At 41.1% G+C, this 21,698-nt stretch overlaps 1 protein-coding gene across 7 annotated transcripts in view; it reads left to right on the top strand.

The window, feature by feature from the left end:
* Positions 1-21,698, top strand: part of eys (eyes shut homolog) — a 313,003-nt gene that overhangs the window by 237,425 nt on the left and 53,880 nt on the right. For all 7 annotated transcript variants that reach the window (XR_003986886.1, XM_030441358.1, XM_030441361.1 and 4 more), the window contains 6 exons: positions 2,779-2,969; positions 3,873-3,964; positions 6,408-6,558; positions 6,700-6,812; positions 7,286-7,542; positions 17,007-17,183. Coding sequence is in view for 6 of the 7 variants with exons in the window: in XM_030441358.1 (XP_030297218.1) it covers positions 2,779-2,969; positions 3,873-3,964; positions 6,408-6,558; positions 6,700-6,812; positions 7,286-7,542; positions 17,007-17,183 (981 nt within the window). In the remaining variant the exon portion in view is untranslated. The remainder of the gene's footprint in view (positions 1-2,778; positions 2,970-3,872; positions 3,965-6,407; positions 6,559-6,699; positions 6,813-7,285; positions 7,543-17,006; positions 17,184-21,698) is intronic.

Here is a 21,698-nt window from a genome sequence, read left to right as displayed (position 1 = left end):
CCGTTATCTTCCACAGCAGAAACGGAAATTACTTAAGCTCCTCGAAAAATCAACGTGATGAGTAAGAGGTTAGCCCGGAGGGTCCTTTTCAAACATGCACCACCGGTCCCTGAGGGCAGTCACCTCGCTAACCTTCAGATTTCTTCAGATTCACGTGCGCGCGTTCGTACTGAGCAGCACTCGTTTGTGTTAGCATGTTTTTATCCTAGTTTGTTTACAATTGAGTTGGCAGTGGCTGATTAATGTGCCCATAACCGTTCTGATTTATTCAGTGACACAACTTTGCCAGTGAGTCATAATGACATGTGTGTGATGTGCACAGTTATGAATATTCATGAGGCGAGATGAAGAAAAAAGCAGTGTCGAAATGGGCTGCAGTTTGTGGCCTGTGTGATCCTGAACGGTAACTGACAGCGCAGTGATTTCGACAGTTATTTTTAAAACCAGACGCAGATATAATTAGACGCCAGATTTGAAAAAACAAATAGCCATATTATATTTAGGATTTCGTTCCTATGTGTGTCCCAGCAGGATAATAGTATTCAGCTAAATCTTCCTACATTGCATATCTTGAATGTAAGACATTTTCTGCCAGTACAAGTACAGAATGACCTTTTGCCTTCCCTCAGGGCTCTGAAATTGCAAGGGGTCCAAGAATGATCCTCAGCAGTATTTTATCTCTGTCCTGTGACAAGTTCAATCAGTCAGTCTATTACCTCCCCCAATAAATCAGGGACCAAACAGGAGTCACATCCCGGCTTTTTAAAAATAAATGGGACATTACGTCCATATCAATTATATCTTCCCCCGTCCAAAGTCTGTCCTCGTGTTAATTGATCCCAACTCCATGTTTCTCCAAATTTATTTTTTCTGCTGGAGTATCTCGTGCTTTAACCCGACTGACATCCTCAAGTGGTCTGCGCCGCAGCATTCGTTCCTAAGTTACATTAAATGACTCATTTCAATTTTTCTCACCTCTTTTATGGACATGTATTAAGACCGGCCCTAATTAAATCTGATCTGAAAGATTTATGACAAGGAATATTCCCTCTGAGACTGACTTCCCTCCCCCACTACTGAAAGTAGAAAAGCTTTTTGAACAGAGTTCAGTAGTGACAAAACCCCTTGTCAGCAGTATTTCAGCCCTCTTTTTCCCGCTACAATGAAAATACTCATTCCGTGCAGAACAAGATATTGAAAGTGAAAGTTTAAATCGTGCACATTTACAGTTTAGATTCCGCCCGACTAGTTACTTGGAAGGTTAATCTGGTGTGAGAACATCAGGTAGTGGTTAAAACAGGAGACCTTTGAAGGAGAGGACTGAAGCTAACTGCTAATGAGGTATGATGCTGCCTCCTGGCAGCAGCCTCAGACTGCATCAAAGACTACAACAGGCTAAACAAGGCTTTAAAATTAATGAATAGCTTTGTCTCTGAGGGGTAATTTTCCATCATCAGCATTGGCAAACCCCATTGTGAGGAGTGAAGCGCAAGACAGCGCAGCATTGTTGCTGTTTGCATTCATCCTCATTAATTCCCAGATCACAGTAGGTCTGCTCCCGATAATTCACACTTCTTATTTATTTTTTTTTGTGTCAGGGGGATTTTCCTGGGGGTATTGGTCATATAGCTCCCCAGAGAAATGTGGGTATTTAGGTTAGCTTGTTTGCCAACTGCCCTGAGGGGCCTCCGCTGTCAGATCAAAGGGGGCCCGGCCTATTAGCAGCTGACGTGTAACAAATATTGATAAAGGTCTCACTTTGCAGCTGCACGATTAATCACGGCAACAACTTTAAAGGAGCACTGCTGATTTCTCTAGTGTAATGATTTTTTTTTTTTTTTTCAAAGATAAGAGCAGACAGAGCATGAGACAGGTGCATCCAGCCACGCTTCTCATTTTAAGAGCCTCTCCGGTCCGACTTTTCGGCAACAAATTGCACTGCTTCCTTCAAATGAGAAATATATTGAGCATGAGCGCCGATAATGCTTCCATCCAATTGCAGTCTGAGTCAGTCTTTTAAGTTTGTCTGCGTCACTACCCTCAATAAGCTCGCGGGCAGTGGAACTTTTACTGAAATATCCAGTAATTGCCCATTCTCATGGATGATATAAGCCAAGTTATTCCACTATAAAATGAGGCATGTAATAAACTTGTGCGAATACGTTCATTGCAGCCAAGGCTCCTCTCTCGGCTAATATAGTGCCATTTGCATGCTTCACAGCATTTTGGCAAATAAGACTATTTACAGTATGCCCGTACAGTGGGAGAAAAAGTCTGTGATGCTACCCGGAGCCCTGCATACCTTTTCTTCTGCTTTCAAAAGAATAATTATCTACTTTCTGCCTCTACTTCCCACAATAGATTGCTTGAACTCGTCTTTAAAAGCTATATTCCATCCATGATGCCAGGGGTTATTTGATGGATGCATTTGCATTTTTATGTAGCAACATACAGCAGCGTGTGTGCGACCGCGTAAGCCAGAAAGTTCATGTTCGAGCCTCGGCGGCAACAAGCTTCTGCCCTGCCGAGGTCTCCTTCGCCCAGACTCTGAATCTTAAATAATTCTGAGGCGGCCGTTCTCCGTCTCACCCTGTACTCTGACCTCCCAGAGGATGAAATGAGTGAATTGTTGAATGCCTCTTTCAGGGATCAATAGAGAATTTCAATAACATTTTCAGTAAAGAAGCATAAACCACAGTCTACCCAGTCTATCCTTTCTTTTGTTTACCCCCCCCCCCCCCCACCATTTCTGCCTTCTGTACTTTGTGATTTTGCCAGATTCGAGCTACATTCACTACTTTGGGGATTCGTACCTGGAGTTTGAGGGTATCGACCTCGGCGCGCTCAACAATATCACTGTGAGATTTCAAACTCAAGCGGCTCAGGGAACTTTGCTCTACGTGGACCAAGGGCCTGCCAACGGCGATTTCTTCTTCATGAAACTCTATGTCAGGGAGGGACGCTTGCAGGTAAAGAGCATTATTTATCCTGCATGATTATTATGCTAGTTATTTAGTTACTGTGTTCATTTTCCTCATTCCATAGAATAATAGGTAACACTTTATACAAACATTTTTGTAATAAGCATTAATTAATAGTTAATAAGGTCCTTATATGACATTATTATGTGTTATGTGTTAATAGCATCTTTAACAATTTGTTGATACATTATAAGACGTATAAGTACTTATAACTATTACTTGTTAACAGTTTATAGGCTGCTATGGAATGTTAATGAAGTCTTATGAGTTTCTTATAATTGTTTTTAAAAGCATCATAGACACAATTATTGAGTTTAATTAAGTTACTTATTGTGTCATTGTTAAACTTTTACCTAGCATTTTTCTAGCTTCATAAAAAAAGAAACATGCTTTTGTTCTACACTTAATAGCCATTACGTGCCAATAACCGCCATTACGTGCCAATTAACAGAAATTATGCTCTTAATACCAGGCAGCTATGCTTCTTTGTAGCAACCAAATCTAAATCGAGGACGATGTCGTGTTAGAGTTAATAAATCCTACTATTTTGTACTTATGAACTACCCTCCCGTCTTTCCTCTCTATCTTCAGGTCTACCACCCAATAAAGGCAAAGCCCAAAAAAACAATCTTTACAATAACTTTTGATAAGTGCATAATAAAGATAAATGAATAAAAATAAAATGTATTAACTTAAATAGATTCTAAAAAGTGTATAAAGTGCTTACACGTGTCTTATAATCTGACACTAAACATGTTCATGATGCTGTTAATAACACTTATAAAGTCCTTACACATAATAATGCTAGAAATCTTGTAAATACTTATAAGGGCCTTATTAGCTGCCTACTACAAGGACTAAGTGAATTTTAGACTCTCTCAAATGTTTCAGTACGCCTTTTGCTGCAATGAAGAGGAAGATGTGAGACGGATTGGCACGTTGGTTCATGTCGATGACGGCGAGGTTCACATTGTTAATATCAGGTGTGTATTTTTTGTTTTTTTGTTCTTCACTGTGTGCTGTGGTCAGTTCATATGTGAGAAAAAACATGTTAACCTAAATGAGTTAGGATCTCATTTTTCCAGCTTTTAATTTACCGGATGTATGAACAAAGACGTCAAGCCTAGCTGCTGTGTGGTATGTGTCTGTTTCAGGCGATCATATTTTTTTGTATTTTCTGTTGAGAGAAAAAAACGGAGGCACGTTCAGGATAAGCTACTTAGTAATATACAAATTTTTGCTCAAAGAGTGTTAGCACCTCAGGTGGTATTAACTTGATCCGTGGTTATCCACTCATTTCAAGTGTGGCAGTCTTTCTCTTCAGAGAAGGACTGTAACTAATACCAGGGGAAGATGTTTAATTGGCAGGAATCACCAGACTGAGAATTCAGATTTTATTGCGAATGGGCGAAAGGGCTTACAATTTAAAGAACTAAAACAAACGTCAGAATGTGCCTATTAAAATGCATTAGTGATCACTGACCATGTTTTATTGGCTGTTCTAAAGTCTTCATTTGCAGTTTTTCATTACGAAAAGATTAACAAGCAGGAGCCGAGCACAAAATCAATGTTTAAATGATTTAAAGTGAGGCAGTGGCCCCTTTAGTTATATTGTTCCTAAGCCCATGTGCAATCTCGCTGCCAGACCTCTCCATTATACCCTGACATGAGAAAGATTGTGGTTTAGTTTTCGAGACCCAAAGTTTATTATGTATGAGCTGGAAGCTGAAACAAAGCGGGTAATGTTCAACTCGTATCAAATCAGTTTACTTCGCAATGTTAAATAAAGCCCTGAGGGTCTCTCCTTAAGTGCAAAGGGGCCATTTCATCACTTTTAGCAGAAGTTCTGTTTGGGCAGGCATAATGATTTTCTTCACTGATCTTTTTTTTTTTTTTTTTTTTTGTAACACTGAGATGCTGAGATTGAGAGAAAGAATTGAATCAAGGTTTTCTGAAGATAAAATTCATAAACAGAGAGAAGATAAAGCAGTGAAGGTCATTATGAGCACACTGTGCCAAAGGGGAGCAAATTATATCCTGTCGAAGCAAAGCCGAGTGTGAAGGTTGCCTCATGTTTCTTGGCAGAAAGCTGCACTGGCCTAAATATGCAAAAGCATCCAGAAAGGCCAATCAGGTTTAAGGGATACGAGGCTCCACCCCCTTTTTTTTGTGTGTGTGTGTGTGTTTTTTTTTCCCTGCAAGAAAAACACAACAGCCGTATGAATCAATCATAATGTTCTGTACCAACCCCTTGGAGACATTTGCGAGAAAGAGAGCTGTCATAACTAGAGGGTTGGGAGTATGGAAAAATGGTTCCTGGTGTCACAAAGCAAATTCTTTGTAATTGTCTGATGGCCGAGTCCGTCCATCTTTGTCTGGTTTGACCCAGAGCTACAACGCCACGGCCATCCTCAACGTCGCCGCCTAACTCATTATAGACTTTTAATATATCTTCCCGTCAAAGACGCTTTTCAATATGTTAAATAGAAACCCAGTGGGGCTGACTTCTCAAGGACAGTGAGCACAGTGCCCTCTGGCTGCTGGCCAGGCCGCTCTGGCAGACTGCTTCTAAATTAACCGCTTCTCCACGCCGGCTCTAGAGGAAGGACTTATGCAGCTCCGAGTTAGTGCCCCGAGTGTTTAGCCGGCATATGCAACAGCCTGCAAAGCACAGGCTTAACAAATCAGACTAGATTGCTTCGCGGGCCTCCTAACTTCCACTCGGGGAACAAGGGGTATCGGGAGACACCGGAGAGGAGAATGGGCATCTGTGGCCCGAGTACCCTCGAGCTGCAGATGGTTAGTCCAGAATCTGCACTTAGGTAATTATCTGCTCTCCCCTGTTGTCTCAGAGTGGAGAATTGGTTTTTAGAAATCTATGAATTGCTGTGGGGTGGGTCCAAAATAGTAAAACACCTAGAGAAAACACAATGGGGTTCAGCCGTCGCACCTCGGAACAGGATTGTGATAAATGAATGTATCATCAGAGTAAACAAACAGTTGCATGTCAGTTACCTCAGTTTTTGGATCTTTGCTTTCCACGTTGCAAAGCTCGAGCATCACAATAGAATGTTTTAATTAAAAGCATATACGTTCATATTATCCACGGGTTGCAGTCTCTTTTGTTGCAGCTCATCCTTTCACCCCTAATATAGTAAAAATCCTTTTCATTATGGAACCGTAGAAAACATGTCTCTTATTATTTACCACATGCATAAGAACTCTGGTCATGTCAATGTCAGCCAAACCTTGTTTTTTGAAAAGGGGATGAACGATTTCTCTCTTCAAAGCCTTGAAAGTTATTTCCATTTTAACTTGAAAGAATGCGTTCACGGTTTGGAGACTTTCATCATTGAAATCGACCAAAGACAGAAAACGTGTGTGCTGATGAGAAATTAATAACTATTCATACTTTCTTTTTTATAGGCAACGCTTGACCCCCTGTGAGGCAGAGCTCACTCTTTCTGGTCACGAGAAAATCAGAAGCATAGCCAGTAATTACTGGTTGGGACACATGATACAGAAAACAAACCACATCTTCACAGGCGGTCTGCCACAACAATACCTACCCAATCAGGTGAGGATCTAACAGCACTGTTTGATTTCTCAACCAGCATGAGATCCTGAATGAGATGCATTCTTAAGCATTTATGTAACACACTATATTGTTAAAACTGCATATATAAACTATAAAAAGTTTTTTTTTTTCTGCCTTTAGAGAGCAAAGCCTTTCCACAACTACACTGGCTGCATTGAAATAATTGAAATGAATAAACTGAGGAGCTTTTCCACATCCGACGCCATCGCCGGCAGCAACATAGAACGGTGCAGGTAAACTCTCTGGATTCTAAAAGAAAAATCAATTGCTTCATCATGAACTCCTCTTTTTGATTTAATTATCACCCAGCATCTTTTGTTTCTCGCTCATGAATCAGGGTTTGTTTTAGTTGGTCGGTTTCCAGGCTCGAGCAACAAAAAGCCCCCGAAGGAAAATCACTCAAACGCGTAAACAAACGTGTGTTTATATTGTTAAAGTTGGATCAAACGGTTTTAACAAGCACCACCGGTCACATTTTGCTTTATCCGATAGAGTGGAGGAAATCTGACCACTTATCTTGATAAGCAGCGCTTGAGTTTCCCTTTCTTTCTGGGATTTTTAGTCTGTCTGCCTGGTGAATGACTGCATTTACCTCGCAATTAATAGGCAGAATCACTGCACAAGAAACCCTAAAAGCAACTAATAATAACGTCTAATTGGATTTTTGTCCACTCAGACCGCTCCAACTTTTGTCCAATTTTTACAGACACAATTTGTATGCCGTGGAAGCCTCGACAACAACCTCCTCAAGTTTGACAACTCAATCAACCACCTCTGACGGAGTGAACACAACGACGGCGGCGGCAGCAGCTCCCACGCGAGCACCAAAACAACCTCCGCGTGAACCTCAACTTTGCCGTGACGGTCTCTGCCGCAATGGAGGGACATGTCATCAGCTGCCTGGTGGAGTTCTGCCTTCCTGTCACTGCCCGCTTCACTTTAGTGGAACTTTTTGTGAGAAAGGTAAGCTTGGAAATGTTTTGCCATTCTTTTTTAGCTGAGAGTTTTTTTTCTCCCAGCTCCTGTGTGCGATTGTGATTTATACACAATCGCACACACACACACACACACACACACTGTAAAAAAAAAAAAAAAAAAAGCTTAAAAAACTACTGTACTGTGACCTCCACTGTGGTATCACCGAGAGCCAGCCAACAAATTATGTTTGTTAATATATGCTGAGCCTCTTTGGCTAATAGGTTTCACTACGAGGGAGAATGGAGTCGGCTGCAATAGGAATTTTTGAGTGATGTGAATTATTCAGGACGTGATTAATGAAATGAAAGATCCGTATAAGCTGCTTGAACCGTCGCCGTGTCCACGTTCACCTCCAGCGCTAGTCGAGAACGAGAAGGCGACCTTGCGAGCACTTTCAACATTCAGCCCGAGCGCTGACCCTTGTCCGCATCAAAAAATATTTATTTCATTCTAAGGGAGACAGCAGTACCACACACACACACACATACTGAGGAGTTTTCTTTTCCATCTCAGATTTCTTTTCACTGCACTTAGATGTGGCTTCCGACATCCCTTTCTGCCTCTCTCGCCATGCGTGATGTGCTCTGGCAGTGTAGACAACAGCCTCCTGTATTTTGCTATTGTGGCCATTCTCTGTCTCTGCCAACAGCAGTGACACCAGAAGTGTGAATTAATTGCCTGTGTGCTTGATAAGGCAAGGCGAGCCGCTCAAAAGTGAGAGACATGTCGGATGGTGTTGTGGTAGCCATGCGCACCCCCCTGCAAGAGCTATAGTATGTGGTAAATCCTCCACCGTGGATTAAAAACACACACCACTGTGATGCAGAGTAAAAATGTTGATGAGACAGTCGCACGAGTTTAGTCAGTTTGGTATGTGCATTTGTTTGCCTTGTCTGTCGCTACGTAGGTGGATTCAGGTCGAAGGGAATTATGACTGGAATGCACATTCTCCGATTGAGATTTGCGTGACATGTCTATCAGGCTTCTCCACATGTTGGGCTACTTGACATTTAATGGGTTTGGAGGACGGTGCCTTCTTTTTTTTTTTTTTTGCCTTTGCAAAACAAAACCAGAGCAGAAGTGTGAAGACTGGATTTAACAACATTTATCTGCTCAAGCCTGAGCAGCGATCGTTAGCATGTTTAGCTAACTCTGAGGTAATAGATCGCTTCTTTCCAGGTCAAGGTGCATTCATCATTTGTCAGTAGTTTGTGGTGGTTACAGGTAGCATTTAAATATATAAAAAATCCCTCCCACACTTAGTTAAAATCTTCATAACTTACTGTATTATTTTCAAGCTGTTAGGTATGTTACAAATGCCAGACATGTATTTTTGATACACATCATTCTTGTCATACTAAAATACTTGGATAGAAACAGTTATAGTTCTCTAGGATAATATGTAGGATGAACTTACCCTACGTAATAAGGTTGTAATCTCATTTTCTTACTGCATATATGCAGCGTCCGGTAGCTCCGTCAAACTTTGCTGCATTTTTTGTAATCTTTTTCGGCTTCGCTGCCAAAAAACCTGTGAGAAAATGTCGCCCTATGGAAGAAATACGTTTATTAGCATTTGAGAGGAAATTGTGGGTTTTGGATTAAGAGCAATTGGACTTAGGGGGACTTTTTCAGGTCACACATTATGACCAAACAAGTACTTATTTCCACTGCGTCAGCATGGCTGTGCAGTGCTGAAGTGCAATGGCAATGAACCAATCTTACAGTTTAGCATAAGTGAAAAAAAAAAAAAACACCAGGGAATGACTCGGGGCTGCTTGTTTTTACGAGAGAGATGAATAAATTTAGCCCTCCGATCTCATGTAAATGTATAATGCCCTTCGGCTTCATCGGTGACCCCACAAACATGAGTCACAACCCGTTCGTCCCCCTACCATCAAGAGGGATGTGCTGGACTATATAGACACTCACATCCAGACGGAAGAAATAGTTTCTGTCCTGAGCTGTCTGCGGCTTATCAACACACGACTGAACACTGGACACTGAGACGTCTATTCTCCATCGACAGTCTGCCATCCCTGAGTCCACTCACATTGTTATTCACTGTATTACATTATTACATTCCATTATGAAAAGTATTGCATTGTACTGACTATATTGTATTATTATATGATTACTGATACTTCACTACCACTGCACAGGGACCTACACGTATGCTTCAAGCTACCATACTACCTCACTGTAAAATACGAACAGTTCTACAGTTGTTCGCTGTGGTCCTGCACTGTAATGTTGCACTTATATGTCATGTATGTAATGCCGCAACTGACAGCTCAGTGTATAAGCATTCAAATAATGACCATAAAGTTGAATTGAATATAAAAAGATTGATTAGGGTTGTTGTATATATGTGTTTTTCTTAGGCATATTGTTAGTATCACCTCAATTAAAATCATCATCATTTTGTCCTTGCCTGACATAAATGAGTTTAACTTGGAGTCAGAGCAGTCACTTAACCTCATGTGCGCTTAAAATAAGGATTGCTTATTGCAATATATCAAATTCAGTACTTTCAACCAAGTGAAATATTGTAAAATAACTTCGTACCTGTGAAATGTCATTCCCTGATTCATGATTTTGGCATTTCTTTCATTAGAACATCCAAAAGCAGCATAAGAGTCTGGCATTTTCTACTCTTTGAACGGGTCAGAACACTAAAGCAAGATGGCAGCCGCAGAGATGCATCTCGCAAGCCGTAAAAAGCAGCATCTACTTTATACTGTATATCTACACCACTTAGTCCTCATCCTAAAGGCTTTTTTCCTCTTGTAAAAGTGAATCAAATTTGAGCAAAGTATTTAGGCAAAGCAGCTAATGGGTTTATGTCAGAATGACATAACCGTCTGGCCTTCCAATTTTCCGTATTTTCTATATTATGGAAATAAGTGCTTTAAAATGAGGCCGCAGCAAAAATCTGAAAAAAAAAAAATCCCCATTCTGTCACTCCTGTCTAGAACAAAGTTAAGAAGCGAAATGCCGAGTGATTTCTTAGTGATAACTTTGCCACCGTTATCACTGTAAACGTTTTTTCTCAGCAGGTCAAAGAGCGTCGCGCCAACAGTGCTCTCAGTCACGAGTTTTGAATAAGGAGCTCTGGATAACACAAGCTACCAAATGTCATATGTGCTGTACATTTTTAAGCCCAGGGAATATAAATTTAAACGGTGGGAAATTACATTTCAAAGAGAACCCAATAATGAACACTGGATTGATCTTCAGCTCCACCATCCCTGAACATGATTTATGCTGATAGCTTAACCTTGTATTTACAGAATACAAGGAAGTTTGACGGAAACGCTGCTCGGAGTTAATGTTAACAGTCGTTAACGTGGCTTGAGCTGCCTGCGTGCACCTGACACCTTTACTTGACACCTTTTGCCATGTGTTGTGAAAACGCTAATTTACAGGTGTTTTAAGTAACCGACTGAAATGTTATTTGTCTCTCCAGGCACTGTAACACAAATGATGCTATTTTTGTGACTTCACTCTCATTTGCTTTTCCCGTGGGAGAGGCCTACATCGAGGAAAGTGGTGCGCCCCCCTCCCCCCACCCCCAATACATGACAGAGACGCCAGCTATTAAAGAGGCTTAGCCAACTTCTGAACAGACTGTAGATAATAGGAAATATGAATCATTCATTGATCTATTCACTCATTTATTCATTCATTTGCTCCTCGCAAGGTTCAGAGAAGGGTAATAACTCGTGTATGCCACGAAATATCATCGCACGATGACCGAGTGCATGGATATATTGCCAGCGTGGCGATGTGCGGGCGTAAGGGTAACCTTACTAATTGGAAATTAACCTGGATAACCCAAAGATGCATTAAAACCTGACTATTTGATGTAATGGTGCGTAACAAGGCACGCAGTAAATTCCCATACCTGTGAAATGAATCAGATGTTATGCTTGATTTGATATATTCTCACAATTGTGTAATCTCATTTCATACTTCATTCTCATGAGTCATTTAAAAAAGTAATGGGATTTACCCTCAGACTTTACCCCTCCATGACCATAAAGTAAGTTCCTGCTTATCCCTCAACTTGTCACACATAAACTTTTCCCTTAAATACCAGCAGTGGCCTTTTGGAGTCATTTCTGCTGAGTTTGAGGAATCGCTCCTCCTCACAAGCAGTTCAGTCTCTCAGGTTTTAACAGAGTGCAATCTCATATGAGCACTCATCCAGCGATGTGCTTTGCAACACTAGTTCTTGATAGCCCGCAGACGGAGTCCACAGGCTGTTTATATGCTGACAGGGTCCGCGAGTGTGTATCGCTGTGGCAACTTCGCTGGGCGACAACCTTGTCCTCACATCGACTTGAATTAAGAATAGACACGAGAATGTAACAAGTCACCCCTGCTCTCAGTTAATTATAGATATGTCATTGCTCCCGGTGACTAACGATGTCGACTTGTTTGTGTCCTAGATGAAATGCTGACATGTCGTACACTGTGCATCTAAGAGAAATATCACGTTGCACCAGTCTTCGCAGCACCTTATTTTAGTTTTCAAGAAGGTCTGATCTGCTACTGATGTGATCAATGTTAATGATACATGTCAGAAATAGTGGCTAGTAGTAGATCATTTTTGCTTGATATCTGATGAAAAACATAGACTGATGAGCGCTCTCTCAGGCTATACATAAAAGAAAATGAGGAACATAGTCAAGTCAATTTTTGGCCCAAAACCACAGATCAAAAATTTGCCTTAAAGGCAAAGCAATCTCCTAAAACGCCCTCCATCTTCAGACCTTTTGATCAGATGAGCAATCACTCCCACATACAGTACTGTACCTCCCACTGATACACAAGATTCCCAGTATTTGAAATGCCAGTATTATAAAAGTGCACCTTCTGCTTTTTAAACGTGGATACAGATGAACATACATCGGAAGGGGATCTGCAACAGATGTCATGTACAGAGAGGGTGTAGCTGGGGGCTAATTTGTAGCCCCAGCACCTGGTTAGGTTTTCACAAACAGGTTAAAACAACATCAGATCAAGAATTAAAGCAGTAGAGATGACAAAATAGACCGTGTAATGTATGCATTGTCTATTTATTAGTACTTTTACGCAAGGACTGTACTCGGTTTCACATTTTATTTTGCCACTTACCGTCACTCCGTCTGGGCAAATACACTTTTTACTGCGCAACGTTAAATATCATCTATATTAGTTTTGCAGATTTTCATAGAAAACATACAATGATTATTACATATTATGATGAAATACAATGTACTGCAATGAGCTGCAACATACACACTGCACTTAATGCAGCATAAATACTCTTCCTACAATATTATAGGCAATGATTAGCCATTTTAAGTTTTGTTTTGTCTCTTTTTTGTTATCGGGACAGCAGCAACAAGTGGATTTCAGGAGATTTTTCGCAGACAACAACTGCCTACTGTGGCCAACAAACCAAGCTAGTAGTTTGGTGGTGGGAGTGAATCAGAACCGTAATGTTGTGAGCCGGGCAGTTAATGAGTTAAATATCACTATCCAGCTCAGTAAAGCCGAAGAAAGCTGCAGCTTCCATTGATGATTTTCTGAGAGGTCATCACAGCGAGCGAGTCCTTCTACATTGTCGCTCATACATTGTAGAATAGCTATTTCAGACCCTGTGTTTTTAGCTCTAACTTACCATTATGGATTAAATGTTGATTGCATTGTCCTATAGTCATTATATTGTGCAATCTTCCAGGAAGATGAAGGCTGGCCCCCTGACAAGTTTTCTATCAGCTTTCATGTCTCCACTATAGACTTAATGAATGAAGAACTGATGGTTTATCCTGTGTTGTTGGAGAAAAGAGAAGGCAACCTGGTTGTTTATGTGACAGCAACAATAGTCACCTGTTACCAATTAGAATGCCACGCAGTAGAGCATATACCTCCCCCAGTGCCAAAGAGTTACTTTTATTTCAATCAAGCCTCATCCAATATGTTTGAGTAAACATATTTATATCTGCTACATCCAGATTTTTATTTAGATCGGCATCAGCCACCTAAATCAGCTGTTTTTTTTAAATCAGTATCTATGTAATATTCCCTGAGAAAGTCACAAAAATACCGAAAACAGCCCATCAAGCAATGCTAAAGAAAGGGAGAAAATATTCATGGAACAGTCCCTTTACCCCAGCCGGCACCCAAACAAAAATGGGGTCTACTCCGGGCAGAGAGCAATCCTCCATCCTAGTTTTGGAGAAATCTTCTTACAAACCAACCAATGAACAAATAGACATGGGCGAAATCATAACCTCTGTAGTGGAGGTGATAATAGGTTAATTGGTAAAAAGGCGATAGTATCATGGTTGGGTATGAAATGGGGCGAGGGTCACCACTCTGAGAAACATGATTATAGAAAGGATATTTTTACGTGGGCTCAAAGGTTTCATTGGCAAACAGTTCGTTTGCAGTTTCTTCAATTCTGATTTTCTTTACTTCTTAGACAGAGCTGTAGCTTTTATGAAATGAGTGTTTTATATGTGAGCAGTGGATCCTAAATTCACTTGTCAGCGCTAATGTCCAGTAAAGCTCCAAACTCCCCTTTGTAGCTAGAAAGCCAGATGTCTTACAGGAAATACCACCAACAGAATGCCTGCTCACATTTAATATCACCATGTAAGCTAAGCCACCACAATTATGTGTGTTTCTTTTTTTGTTTTTTTTTTAGCACATGAAGAATTTCAGTCTAAAGCAGCTTTCAGACCTACTCAGATTTAGAAGGCAACTTATGTGCGGCCTCTGCATATGTATCTTGAAATGTGCGAGCTGTCAGTCTCGTTACGTTTGGACCCCGGGGCTGCACCTCCGGTAGTGTGTGCCGTAATCCAGGCCAGCACCCAGTGGTTGAGTGGGCATTTGATATCACGTAGCCAACCATAAGACAGGTTTTGTCAAGATAAAGCCAGTTCATCTAGGTACCTAGAGCTTTAAGCTATGATAAATTGTCTCTCCAGGAGAAGACGCAGTAGGTCGTAGACCTTGACAAAAGACATTCTGTCAGGTATGTAACTATTCAATTGAAAGCTAAGTGATCACAAAAATTAGTTACGGGGTAAAAGGCTGCAAGGTAAGAAGGTAGCCAAAAAAGACCGAACCAGTGAGGCAGGAAATTATTCAGACTTGGTCTGTATTGATCATGACCTCTTTCTACGGCTCATTACCTTATGTCCTTATTCCTTGCACATTTAAAGCTTTGGTGTAGGATGTTGGCTAGAGAGGAATGATAGTAAAATGAGAGTTGAGAGCACAGTTTTGTCCCATTTATGTCTCTTCAGCAACTTTAACCTTACCACGACATCAGACCCAATAAGGTTGTGCACGTGTTTTTCATTTAAAGTGCTGTTTTCTTTTGGTGTGAAAAATTTTAAAAAGGTATTTTCCTGAAATGAGTCGCTTCTGATATTTTGCCTTTACTTTTAAGTTTTAATCTTAGCCATAAATAGTATAATACAGTGTTATGCTTTATAGCAATATAACAATTTTCAAGTAACAGGAGGTACTTAATTGGCTGTGATTACATTTGATGTGTGTGGGTTAAGTTTTTTTTTTTGTTTTTTTTTTCTACAAGAATCTAATTATAAGATATGAATTGTCCCATGGTGCAGGTAATATTTTCATACATCAGGACAAGAGAGAATCTTTTCTCCAAACGTAGTGTGGAGAATTATCCAACATCTTTCTTTAAAAGCAAAGAAAAAGAGCTTTTTTCAGGGTGTTGAGCCTCTCTGTTTCTGTGTTTGACACATAATGGGACCTGATGAGGGGTTGTCCACTTCCTGCTTTGCCAACACACTGGCTAGGTGCTGCCAGCTCTTTTTGTGGGCATTGAGTGTGTGTTTGTTGTAATTGCCGGTGCCTTTAAAAATGTGCCAGCTCAATCTGCCTTACTCAGAAATTGCCAGCAAACATTACAGGATTGATTCATCATTCTCAGCCCAAGAAAAAGACGCTCCTCCTTCCTCAACAAAAGAAACAGTTTTGTAGTTCTGGCTTTGTTATTTTAAGTGTTGGCTTTCATCTCCACTCCACATAATTTTCTGCGCAACTCGGAGGAGACCTCCACCATGATTGGTTGCGAAAAAACAAAGAGTCGGAGGGCGGCAGAAAGCACCGAGGCGAAGATAACATTTTTGACAATTTGAGAAATGCTACCACCAGAAACTCTTCTCAGGTGTCGGTCTGGTAACTGATCATTAAACTCGACCAAGTCTGCATCATGCTGGGCCCGAGGCCACTCTGCAGTCCTTATTGTCAAACCCCGCAATTTACCTTGCTTATATTTTCACTTGCCAGTTCACTCTGCTGCTTTCATAGCCTCGTTAAGGACATTTCTGAATAGGCTGTCGACATAAATGACATAAATGAACAATATACTGGCATTGCATGATCCCTGCTGCCATTAATAAACCGGTTGCACCCCAGTCCGCCAGTATGTCTGACTCAAGGCTCAGGCTGTCCAACAGTAAATTACACGAAAAAGCAGCACCCACATAGTCCTCTCTTTTTTATGACAATCCAATAGGCACAGTTGCAGTACGTCGCAGAAAAATGATCAGAAAAGCCAAAACCACATTACGTGAGTGAGCGTTTCCAGCATTTGACACTGATTGATCTTGCATCTCTAGTCCTGCTGCCAATCATGAACAATTCCAACTTTTAAGACCACTACTATATGTTACATGATTCATCAAATTGTTCAGTTGTCTCCGCATTGCTTTTCGTGTACTGTCTAGTCTGCTCTAAATGTCGTCAGTCATTCACGGGTCTGCTCTAAAAATCCATTTGATCCAACAGCAAAGCCTCCCCAAAAAAGCGAACACAGGAATCATGAGAGGATTTTCATATTGCTTTCATAGTAAAAAAAAAAGAAAGAAAGTTTTTTGAAGCCTTCACACACACTGTATTTTATGAGGTCTCAGCAGAGAATAAACTGCAGTTTTCCTTGCGAGCCGGACTCTGAAGGGAGAGTCCCCCGAGCTGAGGCCGGGGTGGCCTATTTTGAATTGGACTGTCATGTACCCGAACGGCAGGCTGTCCACCAGGTGCGCAGTGTCCTTTGTGTAAAAGCCAACAGATCATCGCTGGATTGTGGCGCTGATGACCTGAGCCGGTACCTCCTCCACCTCTCCTTAAAGTCATACCCCTTTTTCATCCAGTGGGAAATAACACACAGGGCTCTGCTGACTCTGCTTACAGGCAGGCTATCAGTGCTGTGAAGACACACAACGGCCATTTTTTGCTGTTCGTGGCCGGGCAAAGGCACTGTAGGACACTGTATTTCCTATATCGGTCGTTCTTCATTGAGACTTATGTGTAATTAGCGCAAATGTGTACGAAATGAATAATACGATTCTACTTTTCTCACGTCATTTAAAAGCATTTCATCAATGTGTATCCATTTTTTTTCTTCTCCCTAGACACCACAGTATACATCCCCTCATTCGATGGCACATCTTACTTGGAGCTGCAGCCCCTTGCATCCCTTCTGCAGCCTTCTGGTGCCAGCAATAATCTACCTACTGCCGCCAAGGACACCACCGTTATTCTCTACCTGACAGTGAAAACAGGATCGACGCAGGGCACCATCCTCTACAGTGAGTATGGTCTCTTCTCATCCCAAACATTTTTTTAAAAAGCACCACAACCGCAAGTGAACATAAGGTCGGAAAATTATGCCGAAGAACTCCTCATTTGTTTCGTTCCCAATGCATGTGCCTGTGGGGGGAAAAAAGGCCTACAGTGCAAGCAATCATCTACCAGTGCTTCACATAATAATGTTTATACTGACTAATATGTTGCTGCTGTAATATATCTAGTGAATAAATGTGCTTTTATGTGCTAGCTTCAGTATACAGACCGATTCCAAACTTATCATGGACACAAAATATTTAATAAAATCTTAGCTGGCAATGTCACTTTCATGCATCTTATTGCAAAAGACCCGAGCCGTACTATTTAATAAGAAAGTAATCCAGGCATTATTGTGGATATTGACAGAGTGGGAATGCAATGTGATCCGCTACAGGTCACGGTGGAAGTTTCTCTCGACATTTGTAAACATTTGCAGTGACAGGATGCATCACGTTCTCTCTCACCAAGTGCATTTAGTTAAAGGAGTAGTCGAAATATTTGGAAAATATACTTTTCTGCAAGAGTTAGTCAGAGTTATATTAGAAGATTGATATGACTCTCATGGATGGGAGCGATGAGTAAGAAGCTACAGCACAGGCCATTGTTAGCACAAGCTTAGCATAACATAGCATAAGCACTGGAATAAACCGAGATGTGGACTTGATTCTACTGGAATAACTGTTTTAATGGCTTGCAACTTGACTTGATTTGGGACATGATGCCTCAGTGATGTCAATGTTTAAATGTGATTGGGAGGGAAAATGATTTGATTGAGAAGTAATTAAGAAATAAATAAGCTTTTATAGGGTCATCTGCTTGATTACATTTATTTCATTAAATAACAGTAATTGCAATACAAATTGTCATACTTTGAGAACAGGCCAGTAATATCGTCGTTAGATGGGAAGTCCTAGCTTGTCTTTTCTCTGTATAACAACCAGGTATCTTGGGGTGAAAATGTGACTTGACTTAAAGGTGCAATATGTAAGAGCTTCAGTTGGATGTGAAGAAATAAAAGTTTTAACTTTATGGCGTGTTGCAGGGACTGCTAATGAAGTTGGCATGTTTACCGTCTAGCGAGGCCAGTCTAATACTCCCCTGTTGCTCTGAGCTCACAGTCCAGACTGCTAGCTGTGCTGCTGAATGAGCTAAATACCTAACAGCAGCTACAGTCAGCAACAGTTAGCACGTCCTCTGGTGTTACGCTGCCCTCTGTGTGACTTTTGAGGATGAATTCGGTAGATGGCCAGTTCTTGTTGCACCTTTCAACTAAGGAGTCAGCTTGACTTGAATAGACACAACCAGCAATTTTACTCGACTTGAAGCCTGACTGAATGACATGAGTGACACATCTGGGGGAACAGCATCTCCTGGCTCCTGTCCAAAGGTAACAAACAATACCCTGCCTGCATGTCACAACTTTTACAATTCCACATCCCTTGTTTTTGTTTGTTTTTTAGCCTTTATGATAAGTGAAGCTAACTGACGTCTGGCCGCAGGTCCATATTTACTGCACAAACAGGAAAGTATTAGTAGTATCAATATTCTTATCTAACTCTTGGCAAGAAAACACCTTTCCAAATATTTCAAATTTTTGAACAAAATACTTGATATTATCTGTTCAACAAACGGATCCTTTGATACCGCATCCAGATGTTTTCAGGCGCAGCTACAGACAAATTTACCTTGCAGAAAAACAAATGAAGTGCCCTAGAAACATTACTTCTGCTGTGAAGAAAAAGCCACTCCAAAGAGAAGCACTCATCTGTCCTGTATAATGCTATCTAGTCATTTCATGAACGCAAGACTTTTTTCATCGCTGAAAACCTTTTGTTACCATCATGCTGGTGCTCACCGCTGTTATTGCTCTGAACCTCTTTCTTTTTGAATCACTGATAATACAGAAAGGATACTCCAGGCTGTGTTTATCAGTCTCTGATTGTATAGAGACATTGGAAATGTCAGCAAAGAGGATGCTTAGCGACAGAAAAAAAAACAAAAACAAGAAACGACTGAATGCAATCAGAATTTATCCAACTTTAATAATATATTCACAATGTGGAGGAGAATCATACTAGAGATGAATAAAAGAGTGGATTAAAGCGGCTGCCTGTGGTGTTTCAATATCGTTTTTATAAAACACATGTAGCCATCAATCCCAAATATTAATATTAAACATCACTGGACTGATGGAGCGAAGTCATTCAGTGACACCAGCAGCATGAGTCATCTTTTACCGTTGCAAATGTAGGGACACAAAGATGGGTGCTGTGTTTCCAAGGCTACAGGTGAAAGACGAGGAAGCACTGAGAGAGTCATTTCCTTATCTTTAAGAGAATTCGACCAGATTTTTTTCGTTCGTAACTTGCTTCTTCACGAATGCTTTCAACATCACAGGACCTTCTCATGAAAACACGCCATGTGTCATGATTCAGAAAGAGTGGGAGAGAGGGAGGAAGTACATGCCATTCCGGTCAAGGACAACAGATAGCCTTGGCTTTTGTTGACGACTGTGAGCCATCTGTTTTGTTGTGTCAGTGCTGATGATCTGAGCTATAACCTAATAGCGAACAAAGGGATCCACAAAAGAAGGAAGAGGCCGGTCCGTCACGATGAGAAGCAAGGTTTGGGCTGACCCTTTACATCATCTGTGCGCTCCACTTTGTACATGCACCTCCAGCCCGCTCCTTTTGTTCCCACACCTGCTCACACGCGCGCTCTCTTTTGTTACAGATTTGGATAGGTGGGCCCGACTGCCACCGAGTAGACCCTCAAAACAATAGAGCATTGTTTTGGGGAGAGAGGAGTCGGTAGATTTGTGGTATTTTTTATTTTTTTTAGGGCTTGAGAAAGCTGAGCCATAAGAAATTCCATTTATATCATATTACACTTCTGCTCAAAGCACAGGGTGCATATTAAAGGTGCAATGTGGTACCGTGAGGAAATCTTCGGTATTAACAGCACCGAAGGCCGTTATGTTGCTCGCATTAGAGCTCCATAGGCACAAGTGAGTATCATCATCGGCCAAAACATACAAGAGACTGAATGCTGAAATGACAAACGATAAGTGAAAAATACAGTACGACCACATTTAGAATGATGTTACTGTCCGTGATGTTCCATTGTCTCTATAATACTAGCTCGGTTTCCATTTGTCATATACTTTTTCAGGTACCATTACAAAGCAGACAACACCGGCCACCTGGCTAAGCTACAGCTAGCTGGCTAACCTTAGCTTAGTTCAGGTTACAGTGAGCTAGACGGCCACCCCTGCCTTGCATCGCTCCTGGCTGGTAAAGACAAAAAATTATCTAGGTTAGACTTGCGATAACATTATTGAGCTGATAAAGTAAGCTACTTTGCAAATAGCAAAGGTATTCAATTTACCAGCCAGATTAACCCTGAATGTCTGAATGAATTAGTTTATTTTATCTACTTACAAATGTGTTTTGCTAAGCCAGCAAGCAAATTGAATTTAGGAGTAATATGAACTTTGTGTTCGATGCTGTGGCATGGTGGGTGCCATTCCTAAGCTAATGTTAGCTAGTGTTGCACATCATTGATGCTGTAGGGGAGTAGAAATGCAAATGGGACCACACATGGGGCTTAATGTCACATCATTCAGATTTCCCCAGAAAAAAAAGTAGTAATTTGGAAATCATTCCACGAGCTTATGGTAACCAAGAAAGTCTCTTTCTTTAAGTCACATTACAATCTGTCCACACATAGGCAATACAAAGGGATTCATACGTATAGATTGCTTAACATTCTTATGTATTTCTCCTTTAAATAGCAGCCAGCTTCGAGGTTAAGCCACTGTATGAATGCCTCGAGCTGTGGCACCTCAAATGACTCCCAGAAACATCCAACTGTGCGTCACAGTGGACTGAAATTACAGCTCCTCGCTGAAAAAAACTGCAGCCACCTTGATGTTGTGACTCACGCTGTCCCCGTGTGACGCCACAGCAAAGTCAGGTGGGGCGCCAACAGAACTGAAACCAGCATGCATTGTGTGGCGATCACAGGTGATTTATTCGGCGCTAAGAAGGCGGAGACATCCCTACATTCATCCTGCTGGTGTAACCTAGATCAACCCCCTTATCTGTCACATCGTCTACAGGTTCATGGCCTCTCATTTACATTTGTAGACCTTTTAAAGCAACACTATGTAACTTTTAAGGTGATTCTGGAGATAGTTGACTGTTGAGTCTCATCCTTGAGTCATAACATGACTTAAGCTTTGGGCTGGTCCTGAACCACCTACCAAAGCTGTCAGTATTTGATGACCTGGGGATGAGATTCAGCAATCAAGTTTTTCTCCAGATGGTTTCATATCACAATACACCAGAAATTAATTTTTGCTGTTTGTAGATGCTTCCAACGGTCTGAGTAAAGTCTGCAAAGATACGACACAGTTTTTGGTTGTTAAACCGTAAAACAGTCTTGTGTTCCTTAGAGTAATAATACATTGACTTTTC

This window comes from Sparus aurata, chromosome 15 (genome assembly GCF_900880675.1).
Source record: "Sparus aurata chromosome 15, fSpaAur1.1, whole genome shotgun sequence".
NCBI lineage: Eukaryota > Metazoa > Chordata > Actinopteri > Spariformes > Sparidae > Sparus > Sparus aurata.
This window is presented reverse-complemented; position numbering and strand designations above follow the sequence as displayed.